Source organism: Eucyclogobius newberryi, unplaced genomic scaffold (assembly GCF_026437365.1).
Source record: "Eucyclogobius newberryi isolate DKJ021-1_F unplaced genomic scaffold, fEucNew1.0.hap1 SCAF_7, whole genome shotgun sequence".
NCBI lineage: Eukaryota > Metazoa > Chordata > Actinopteri > Gobiiformes > Gobiidae > Eucyclogobius > Eucyclogobius newberryi.
In genome coordinates, this window is record NW_027316389.1 from 2504575 (window position 1) to 2517126 (window position 12552).

At 50.3% G+C, this 12552-nt stretch overlaps 1 protein-coding gene across 1 annotated transcript in view; it reads left to right on the forward strand.

The window, feature by feature from the left end:
- Nucleotides 1-12552, forward strand: part of lrrk2 (leucine-rich repeat kinase 2) — a 200750-nt gene that overhangs the window by 53446 nt on the left and 134752 nt on the right. Inside the window, exons 5-9 of the mRNA XM_072434807.1 lie at nucleotides 8794-8928; nucleotides 10893-11027; nucleotides 11348-11479; nucleotides 11735-11854; nucleotides 12202-12362. Coding sequence (XP_072290908.1) covers nucleotides 8794-8928; nucleotides 10893-11027; nucleotides 11348-11479; nucleotides 11735-11854; nucleotides 12202-12362 — 683 coding nt within the window. The remainder of the gene's footprint in view (nucleotides 1-8793; nucleotides 8929-10892; nucleotides 11028-11347; nucleotides 11480-11734; nucleotides 11855-12201; nucleotides 12363-12552) is intronic.

Below are 12552 nucleotides of genomic sequence, written 5' to 3' on the forward strand. Positions count from 1 at the left end.
CACTTTCACCTCAGGTACAGAGTTAAGACACTTTCACCTCAGGTACAGAATAAAGACACTTTCACCTCAGGTACAGAGTTAAGACACTTTCACCTCAGGTACAGAGTTAAGACACTGACACTTTCACCTCAGGTACAGAGTTAAGACACTTTCACCTCAGGTACAGAATAAAGACACTTTCACCTCAGGTACAGAGTTAAGACACTTTCACCTCAGGTACAGAGTAAAGACACTTTCACCTCAGGTACAGAGTAAAGACACTTTCACCTCAGGTACAGAGTTAAGACACTTTCACCACTTTCACCTCAGGTACAGAGTAAAGACACTTTCACCTCAGGTACAGAGTAAAGACACTTTCACCTCAGGTACAGAGTTAAGACACTTTCACCTCAGGTACAGAGTTAAGACACTTTCACCTCAGGTACAGAGTTAAGACACTTTCACCTCAGGTACAGAGTAAAGACACTTTCACCTCAGGTACAGAGTAAAGACACTTTCACCTCAGGTACAGAGTAAAGACACTTTCACCTCAGGTACAGAGTAAAGACACTTTCACCTCAGGTACAGAGTAAAGACACTTTCACTTTCACCTCAGGTACAGAGTTAAGACACTTTCACCTCAGGTACAGAGTTAAGACACTGACACTTTCACCTCAGGTACAGAGTAAAGACACTTTCACCTCAGGTACAGAGTAAAGACACTTTCACCTCAGGTACAGAGTAAAGACACTTTCACCTCAGGTACAGAGTAAAGACACTTTCACTTTCACCTCAGGTACAGAGTTAAGACACTTTCACCTCAGGTACAGAGTTAAGACACTGACACTTTCACCTCAGGTACAGAGTAAAGACACTTTCACCTCAGGTACAGAGTAAAGACACTTTCACCTCAGGTACAGAGTAAAGACACTTTCACCTCAGGTACAGAGTAAAGACACTTTCACCTCAGGTACAGAGTAAAGACACTGGCACTTTCACCTCAGGTACAGAGTAAAGACACTGGCACTTTCACCTCAGGTACAGAGTAAAGACACTGGCACTTTCACCTCAGGTACAGAGTAAAGACACTTTCACCTCAGGTACAGAGTAAAGACACTTTCACCTCAGGTACAGAGTAAAGACGCTTTCACCTCAGGTACAGAGTAAAGACACTTTCACCTCAGGTACAGAGTTAAGACAGTTTCACCACTTTCACCTCAGGTACAGAGTAAAGACACTTTCACCTCAGGTACAGAGTAAAGACACTTTCACCTCAGGTACAGAGTAAAGACACTTTCACCTCAGGTACAGAGTAAAGACACTTTCACCTCAGGTACAGAGTAAAGACACTTTCACTTTCACCTCAGGTACAGAGTTAAGACACTTTCACCTCAGGTACAGAGTTAAGACACTGACACTTTCACCTCAGGTACAGAGTAAAGACACTTTCACCTCAGGTACAGAGTAAAGACACTTTCACCTCAGGTACAGAGTAAAGACACTTTCACCTCAGGTACAGAGTAAAGACACTTTCACCTCAGGTACAGAGTAAAGACACTGGCACTTTCACCTCAGGTACAGAGTAAAGACACTGGCACTTTCACCTCAGGTACAGAGTAAAGACACTGGCACTTTCACCTCAGGTACAGAGTAAAGACACTTTCACCTCAGGTACAGAGTAAAGACACTTTCACCTCAGGTACAGAGTAAAGACGCTTTCACCTCAGGTACAGAGTAAAGACACTTTCACCTCAGGTACAGAGTTAAGACAGTTTCACCACTTTCACCTCAGGTACAGAGTAAAGACACTTTCACCTCAGCTACAGAGTTAAGACACTTTCACCTCAGGTACAGAGTTAAGACACTTTCACCTCAGGTACAGAGTTAAGACACTTTCACCTCAGGTACAGAATAAAGACACTTTCACCTCAGGTACAGAGTAAAGACACTTTCACCTCAGGTACAGAGTAAAGACACTTTCACCTCAGGTACAGAGTTAAGACACTTTCACCTCAGGTACAGAGTAAAGACACTGACACTTTCACCTCAGGTACAGAGTTAAGACACTTTCACCTCAGGTACAGAGTAAAGACACTTTCACCTCAGATACAGAGTAAAGACACTTTCACCTCAGGTACAGAGTAAAGACACTTTCACCTCAGGTACAGAGTTAAGACACTGACACTTTCACCTCAGGTACAGAGTTAAGACACTTTCACCTCAGGTACAGAGTAAAGACACTTTCACCTCAGGTACAGAGTAAAGACACTTTCACCTCAGGTACAGAGTATAGACACTTTCACCTCAGGTACAGAGTAAAGACACTTTCACCTCAGGTACAGAGTAAAGACACTTTCACCTCAGGTACAGAGTTAAGACACTTTCACCTCAGGTACAGAGTAAAGACACTTTCACCTCAGGTACAGAGTAAAGACACTTTCACCTCAGGTACAGAGTAAAGACACTTTCACCTCAGGTACAGAATAAAGACACTTTCACCTCAGGTACAGAGTAAAGACATTTTCACCTCAGGTACAGAGTAAAGACATTTTCACCTCAGGTACAGAGTTAAGACACTTTCACCTCAGGTACAGAGTTAAGACACTTTCACCTCAGGTACAGAATAAAGACACTTTCACCTCAGGTACAGAGTTAAGACACTTTCACCTCAGGTACAGAGTAAAGACACTTTCACCTCAGGTACAGAGTAAAGACACTTTCACCTCAGGTACAGAGTAAAGACACTTTCACCTCAGGTACAGAGTTAAGACACTTTCACCTCAGGTACAGAGTTAAGACACTTTCACCTCAGGTACAGAGTTAAGACACTTTCACCTCAGGTACAGAGTTAAGACACTTTCACCTCAGGTACAGAATAAAGACACTTTCACCTCAGGTACAGAGTTAAGACACTTTCACCTCAGGTACAGAGTTAAGACACTTTCACCTCAGGTACAGAGTTAAGACACTTTCACCTCAGGTACAGAGTTAAGACACTTTCACCTCAGGTACAGAGTTAAGACACTTTCACCTCAGGTACAGAGTTAAGACACTTTCACCTCAGGTACAGAGTTAAGACACTTTCACCTCAGGTACAGAGTTAAGACACTTTCACCTCAGGTACAGAGTAAAGACACTTTGACCTCAGGTACAGAGTAAAGACACTTTCACCTCAGGTACAGAGTAAAGACACTTTCACCTCAGGTACAGAGTAAAGACCCTGTGGAACAGTTTTATGCGTCGGCTTTAAAATAAAAACACTCACATTTGTTCTTCCTCGTCACAACATAAATAATGACTTTAGTCACGACATAAATAATGACTTTAGTCACGACATAAATAATGACTTCAGTCACGACATAAATAATGACTTCAGTCACGACATAAATAATGACTTCAGTCACGACATAAATAATGACTTGTTTATTGAACATCGTTTCACTGCAAAACAAACAGTTTTTACAGTGAGTTAAGTATTTGAGACTGTTTTTTGAGAGAACTTCTGGTCTGAAATGTTCATGGTGCATTTTCACTTTGAGAGACAGAAAAAAACAAAGAAAAAAGAAAGCAAATCCGTAAATGACATTGTTTGATTTTGAAATGATTTATTTATATGTTATTGCTGCAAATAAGTATTTGAAAACTGCCAATCAGCAAGAAATCTGTCTCTCAACGACTGTCTTTAAAAAGTCCACCTCTGTCAATCAGTCAGACTCCGCCTACTGCCACGCCTACCGCCCACCTGAACACGGCACCTGTTCCACTGCCAAAACTGACCCGAACACGGCACCTGTCCCACTGCCAAAACTGACCCAAACACGGCACCTGCCCCACTGCCGAAACTGACCCGAACACGGCACCTGCCCCACTGCCAAAACTGACCCAAACACGGTACCTGTCCCACTGCCAAAACTGACCCGAACACGGCACCTGCCCCACTGCCAAAACTGACCCGAACACGGCACCTGCCACACTGCCAAAACTGACCCGAACACGGCACCTGCCCCACTGCCAAAACTGACCCAAACACGGCACCTGCCCCACTGCCTAAACTGACCCAAACACGGTACCTGCCCCACTGCAAAAACTGACCCAAACACGGCACCTGCCCCACTGCCAAAACTGACCCAAACACGGTACCTGTCCCACTGCCTAAACTGACCCGAACACGGTACCTGTCCCACTGCCAAAACTGACCCGAACACGGCACCTGTCCCACTGCCAAAACTGACCCGAACACGGCACCTGTCCCACTGCCTAAACTGACCCAAACACGGCACCTGTCCCACTGCCAAAACTGACCCGAACACGGCACCTGCCCCACTGCCAAAACTGACCCAAACACGGTACCTGCCCCACTGCCAAAACTGACCCGAACACGGCACCTGTCCCACTGCCTAAACTGACCCGAACACGGTACCTGTCCCACTGCCAAAACTGACCCGAACACGGCACCTGTCCCACTGCCAAAACTGACCCGAACACGGCACCTGTCCCACTGCCTAAACTGACCCAAACACGGCACCTGTCCCACTGCCAAAACTGACCCGAACATGGCACCTGTCCCACTGCCTAAACTGACCCAAACACGGCACCTGTCCCACTGCCAAAACTGACCCGAACACGGCACCTGCCCCACTGCCAAAACTGACCCAAATACGGCACCTGTCCCACTGCCAAAACTGATCCGAACACGGCACCTGTCCCACTGCCTTAACTGACCCGAACACGGTACCTGTCCCACTGCCAAAACTGACCCGAACACGGCACCTGTCCCACTGCCAAAACTGACCCGAACACGGCACCTGTCCCACTGCCTAAACTGACCCAAACACGGCACCTGTCCCACTGCCAAAACTGACCCGAACACGGCACCTGTCCCACTGCCAAAACTGACCCGAACACGGCACCTGTCCCACTGCCAAAACTGACCCGAACACGGCACTTGTCCTACTGCCAAAACTGACCCGAACACGGCACTTGTCCTACTGCCAAAACTGACCCGAACACGACACCTGCCCCACTGCCAAAACTGACCCAAACACGGCACCTGTCCCACTGCCAAAACTGATCCGAACACGGTACCTGCCCCACTGCCAAAACTGACCCAAACACAGTACCTGCCCCACTGCCTAAACTGACCCGAACACGGCACCTGCCCCACTGCCAAAACTGACCCGAACACGGCACCTGCCCCACTGCCTAAACTGACCCAAACACGGTACCTGCCCCACTGCAAAAACTGACCCGAACACGGCACCTGCCCCACTGCCAAAACTGACCCAAACACGGCACCTGTCCCACTGCCTAAACTGACCCAAACACGGCACCTGCCCCACTGCCAAAACTGACCCAAACACGGTACCTGCCCCACTGCCAAAACTGACCCGAACAAGGCACCTGTCCCACTGCCAAAACTGACCCGAACACGGCACCTGTCCCACTGCCTAAACTGACCCGAACACGGTACCTGCCCCACTGCCAAAACTGACCCAAACACGGCACCTGCCCCACTGCCTAAACTGACCCAAACACGGTACCTGCCCCACTGCAAAAACTGACCCAAACACGGCACCTGCCCCACTGCCAAAACTGACCCAAACACGGTACCTGCCCCACTGTCAAAACTGACCCGAACACGGCACCTGCCCCACTGCCTAAACTGACCCGAACACGGTACCTGCCCCACTGCCAAAACTGACCCGAACACGGCACCTGTCCCACTGCCTAAACTGACCGGGACACGGCACCTGCCCCACTGCCAAAACTGACCCAAACACGGCACCTGCCCCACTGCCAAAACCGACCCGAACACGGCACCTGCCCCACTGCCAAAACTGACCCAAACACGGCACCTGTCCCACTGCCAAAACTGACCCGAACACGGTACCTGTCCCACTGCCAAAACTGACCCGAACACAGCACCTGCCCCACTGCCAAAACTGACCCAAACACGGCACCTGTCCCACTGCCAAAACTGACCCGAACACGGTACCTGCCCCACTGCCAAAACTAACCCAAACACGGTACCTGCCCCACTGCCTAAACTGACCTAAACACGGCACCTGCCCCACTGCCTAAACTGACCCAAACACGGTACCTGCCCCACTGCAAAAACTGACCCAAACACGGCACCTGCCCCACTGCCAAAACTGACCCAAACACGGTACCTGCCCCACTCTCAAAACTGACCCGAACACGGTACCTGCCCCACTGCCAAAACTGACCCAAACACGGTACCTGCCCCACTGCCTAAACTGACCGGGACACGGCACCTGTCCCACTGCCTAAACTGACCCGAACACGGCACCTGTCCCACTGCCTAAACCGACCCAAACACGGCACCTGCCCCACTGCCGAAACTGACCCAAACACGGCACCTGTCCCACTGCCAAAACTGACCCAAACACGGCACCTGTCCCACTGCCAAAACTGACCCGAACACGGTACCTGCCCCACTGCCAAAACTGACCCAAACACGGCACCTGTCCCACTGCCAAAACTGACCCAAACACGGCACCTGTCCCACTGCCAAAACTGACCCAAACACGGTACCTGCCCCACTGCCTAAACTGACCGGGACACGGCACCTGTCCCACTGCCTAAACTGACCCGAACACGGCACCTGTCCCACTGCCTAAACCGACCCAAACACGGCACCTGCCCCACTGCCGAAACCGACCCAAACACGGCACCTGTCCCACTGCCAAAACTGACCCGAACACGGTACCTGCCCCACTGCCAAAACTGACCCAAACACGGTACCTGCCCCACTGCCTAAACTGACCGGGACACGGCACCTGTCCCACTGCCTAAACTGACCCGAACACGGCACCTGTCCCACTGCCTAAACCGACCCAAACACAGCACCTGCCCCACTGCCGAAACTGACCCAAACACGGCACCTGTCCCACTGCCAAAACTGACCCAAACACGGCACCTGCCCCACTGCCAAAACTGACCCAAACACGGTACCTGCCCCACTGTCAAAACTGACCCGAACACGGCACCTGCCCCACTGCCAAAACTGACCCAAACACGGCACCTGCCCCACTGCCAAAACTGACCCGAACACGGTACCTGCCCCACTGCCAAAACTGACCCGAACACGGCACCTGCCCCACTGCCTAAACTGACCCAAACACGGTACCTGCCCCACTGCAAAACCTGACCCGAACACGGTACCTGCCCCACTGCCAAAACTGACCCGAACACGGTACCTGCCCCACTGCCAAAACTGACCAAAACACTGTACCTGCCCCACTGCCTAAACTGACTTGGACACGACACCTGTCCCACTGCCAAAACTGACCCGAACACAGCACCTGTCCCACTGCCTAAACTGACCCGAACACGGTACCTGTCCCACTGCCAAAACTGACCCGAGCACGGCACCTGTCCCACTGCCAAAACGGACCCAAACACGGCACCTGCCCCACTGCCAAAACTGACCCGAACACGGCACATGCCCCACTGCCAAACTGACCCAAACACGGCACCTGCCCCACTGCCTAAACTGACCCAAACACGGCACCTGTCCCACTGCCTAAACCGACCCAAACACAGCACCTGCCCCACTGCCGAAACTGACCCAAACACGGCACCTGTCCCACTGCCAAAACTGACCCAAACACGGCACCTGCCCCACTGCCAAAACTGACCCAAACACGGTACCTGCCCCACTGTCAAAACTGACCCGAACACGGCACCTGCCCCACTGCCAAAACTGACCCAAACACGGCACCTGCCCCACTGCCAAAACTGACCCGAACACGGTACCTGCCCCACTGCCAAAACTGACCCGAACACGGCACCTGCCCCACTGCCTAAACTGACCCAAACACGGTACCTGCCCCACTGCAAAACCTGACCCGAACACGGTACCTGCCCCACTGCCAAAACTGACCCGAACACGGTACCTGCCCCACTGCCAAACTGACCAAAACACTGTACCTGCCCCACTGCCTAAACTGACTTGGACACGACACCTGTCCCACTGCCAAAACTGACCCGAACACAGCACCTGTCCCACTGCCTAAACTGACCCGAACACGGTACCTGTCCCACTGCCAAAACTGACCCGAGCACGGCACCTGTCCCACTGCCAAAACGGACCCAAACACGGCACCTGCCCCACTGCCAAAACTGACCCGAACACGGCACATGCCCCACTGCCAAACTGACCCAAACACGGCACCTGCCCCACTGCCTAAACTGACCCAAACACGGTACCTGCCCCACTGCAAAAACTGACCCGAACACGGCACCTGCCCCACTGCCAAAACTGACCCAAACACGGTACCTGTCCCACTGCCTAAACTGACCGGGACACGGTACCTGCCCCACTGCCAAAACTGACCCGAACACGGCACCTGTCCCACTGCCAAAACTGACCCAAACACGGCACCTGCCCCACTGCCAAAACTGACCCGAACACGGCACCTGCCCCACTCCCAAACTGACCTAAACACGGCACCTTTCCCACTGCCAAATCTGATCCGAACACGGTACCTGCCCCACTGCCAAAACTGACCCAAACACGGTACCTGCCCCACTGCCTAAACTGACAGGGACACGGCACCTGTCCCACTGCCTAAACTGACCCGAACACGGCACCTGTCCCACTGCCTAAACTGACCCAAACACGGCACCTGCCCCACTTCCGAAACTGACCCGAACACGGCACCTGTCCCACTGCCAAAACTGACCCGAACACGGCACCTGTCCCACTGCCTAAACTGACCCGAACACGGCACCTGTCTGTTGATCTCTCTTATGTTCAGTGGATGTCTCTTTTGTTCTTGCTGGTTGCAGAGGAGATGCGTCTGCTTGTTCTGGAGGAAGACGAGGACGTGTTTGACCTGGTTTTGACCTCCATGAGGACGTTTGCAGACAGTGAGGAGGTCCAGGTTCAGGGCTGCTCCGCTCTGGCATCGCTGCTCGACACAAGTACAAAAAACACCATGAGCATGATAAAGTCTGTCTTTGTCTTAAGTCTCTTAAAATGATCCAAAACCAGATGATTGGACCAGAGAGAAACACAAGAGACTCATTTGTCTCCAAACTCTGACTTGATCTCATGCTAAAGCGCCGTGTTTCCACTGATGCTAACGACTATGTGGAGCCTTAGCAACACAAAGCTAGCAAAGCACGTTAGCAACAGCTGTTTCTTGTTTATGGCCGCACGGCACTCGCTTTGTCAAGAGCCACAATCTGATATATCCAGGTCATAATGCGTCTGACATTAGCATTAGCATTCGCATTTGCATTAGCATCAGCATCAGCATCAGCATTAGCGTTAGCATTAGCATTAGCATCAGCGTTAGCATTAGCATTAGCATCAGCATGACATAAAGAGAGGTTCAAACGCGGCGTAGAGGCTTTGAGAGAAGTCAAAGAAATGAGGCAAAACTGTTCCTGTGCACACTAGCTTTAGCCACGCCCCTCACACACACTAGCTTTAGCCGCGCCCCTCACACACACTAGCTTTAGCCACGCCCCTCACACACACTAGCTTTAGCCACGCCCCTCACACACACTAGCTTTAGCCACGCCCCTCACACACATTAGCTTTAGCCACGCCCCTCACACACACTAGCTTTAGCCACGCCCCTCACACACACTCGCTTTAGCCACGCCCCTCACACACACTAGCTTTAGCCACGCCCCTCACACACACTCGCTTTAGCCACGCCCCTCACACACACTAGCTTTAGCCACGCCCCTCACACACACTAGCTTTAGCCACGCCCCTCACACACACTCGCTTTAGCCACGCCCCTCACACACACTAGCTTTAGCCACGCCCCTCACACACACTCGCTTTAGCCACGCCCCTCACACACACTAGCTTTAGCCACGCCCCTCACACACATACACACTTAGCGTTTGTGTCGCTTTGGTCACATTTCTGTTGCATTTTGTCGTGTTCAGACATGTTTTTGACGTGTTCAGACATGTTTTTGACGTGTTCAGACATGTTTTGTCGTGTTCAGACCTGTTTTTGTCGTGTTCAGACATGTTGTCGTGTTCAGACCTGTTTTTGACGTGTTCAGACCTGTTTTTGACGTGTTCAGATATGTTTTTGACGTGTTCAGACCTGTTTTTGACGTGTTCAGATATGTTTTTGACGTGTTCAGACATGTTTTTGACGTGTTCAGACCTGTTTTTGACGTGTTCAGATATGTTGTCGTGTTCAGACATGTTTTGTCGTGTTCAGACCTGTTTTTGACGTGTTCAGACATGTTGTCGTGTTCAGACCTGTTTTTGACGTGTTCAGACATGTTTTTGTCGTGTTCAGACCTGTTTTTGACGTGTTCAGACATGTTGTCGTGTTCAGACATGTTTTGTCGTGTTCAGACATGTTGTCGTGTTCAGACATGTTGTCGTGTTCAGACATGTTTTGTCGTGTTCAGACCTGTTTTTGACGTGTTCAGACCTGTTTTTGACGTGTTCAGACATGTTTTGTCGTGTTCAGACCTGTTTTTGACGTGTTCAGACATGTTTTGTCGTGTTCAGACCTGTTTTTGACGTGTTCAGACATGTTTTGTCGTGTTCAGACATGTTTTGTCGTGTTCAGACCTGTTTTTGACGTGTTCAGACATGTTTTGTCGTGTTCAGACATGTTTTGTCGTGTTCAGACCTGTTTTTGACGTGTTCAGACATGTTTTGTCGTGTTCAGACCTGTTTTTGACGTGTTCAGACATGTTTTGTCGTGTTCAGACCTGTTTTTGACGTGTTCAGACATGTTTTGTCGTGTTCAGACATGTTTTGTCGTGTTCAGACCTGTTTTTGACGTGTTCAGACATGTTTTGTCGTGTTCAGACCTGTTTTTGACGTGTTCAGACATGTTTTGTCGTGTTCAGCCGCATGTTTGTTGCTCACCGTGTTGCTCCTGCTCGTGTGGTGTTCAGAGCGAGACGAGCTGCTGCTGGAGTTCGTGGAGCGACAGGATCACGTGGCTCTGCTCTCGTCCCTTCAGAGGTTTTCGGACAGTCCAGCGCTGCAGCTGAGCGGCCTCAGAGTGCTCCACCTGCTGGCACAGCTCAGTAAGTGCCTCATCTCCAGACGTGATCAGAACCAGCTAAAACGACTCGAGGAAAAGCACAACGTGAACTCGAGATTGTTTTTTATTAAGACTGCAACGATTTATCAGACAAATAGTCGACAGTCAATGTAATTTAAGTGGTATTTTTCTAAATGTGATGTTTTTCTGGACTAAACCGACTAAAACACGAAAGAAAATACTTTAACAACAAAGACAGTGACATCATTTTATCAAATCATTGCTTTTCCTCTTAAAAATCTCCAGTTTGTCCATTAGATTCACAAAGTGTGAGTCCTCGTTTCAGACATGATCTTTGTTCAGGCAGCAACGTGGAGATCCTGATGTCGGGCGGAGTCAGGTGCTACCGCCTGGTCACTGTCGCCATGGATACGTTTCCTGAGGAGGAAGACGTCCAGGAAGTGGCCTGTCGCCTCCTTAGCAAGTTCACCTCAGGTCAGGTCTAAACCAGGTCTAAACCAGGACTAAACCAGGACTAAACCAGGACTAAACCAGGTCTAAACCAGGTCTAAACCAGGACTAAACCAGGTCTAAACCAGGTCTAAACCAGGTCTAAACCAGGTCTAAACCAGGTCTAAACCAGGACTAAACCAGGTCTAAACCAGGTCTAAACCAGGACTAAACCAGGTCTAAACCAGGACTAAACCAGGACTAAACCAGGTCTAAACCATCATGTCCTGGTCTCCTCAGAGAGTTACTACAGTATCCTGGTGGTGAACGAGGTTCAGAGGGTGATGGTTCGAGCCTGTCAAAGGTTTCCACACAACGCTCTTCTCCAGACGGCGGCGCTGTCCTGCCTCGCCCGCCTCAGTGAGTCTCACCTTTACTACGTCTTTAGTTTGACCAAGTCCAGACCAAGTCCAGACCAAGTCCAGACCAAGTCCAGACCAAGTCCAGACCAAGTCCAGACCAAGTCCAGACCAAGTCCAGACCAAGTCCTGGCTCTGACCCCAGCTGAGAAGGACTCATGAGGGACTAATGAAGTGCTGACCTTAAAGGAAGAATAGATTTGTGGGGAACAATCGAGTCTCATTTCCTGGTGGACAGTCCAGTAGTTCTCCCACATGTCAATCATTCCCTGCTCGGCCACATTTCCAATCTTTTTTCTAACGTTAAATGAGATGATCAGACATTCTTTTACGTGTTTGTGTCGTCAGCGGCGACGATCGTGCAGAACCAGGAGGTCGCGGCTCACGGGCCGGAAGAGGGCGAGGAGGAGGAGCAGCGCGGCCCACAGGAAGTGCACCATCTGGGGCTGAGCTGGATGGAAGTGTGCTGCTTGGCTCTGGAGCTCCACGCGGACGAGCCGTCTGTGCAGGTCAGGACCGAGCGCTTCATGCAGATGCCGAGACGCGTTTGTCTAATGTTAATGTTTGTTACATGTCAAAAAAGAATAAACTATTTCTGGATTAAATCAAAAATACAGTTTATTAATAATAAATATAATTTAGCTGTTTTTGTGTCAGAGTTACTAAACAAACTCTCATCTTCTGTTCTGTTTGTGTGTG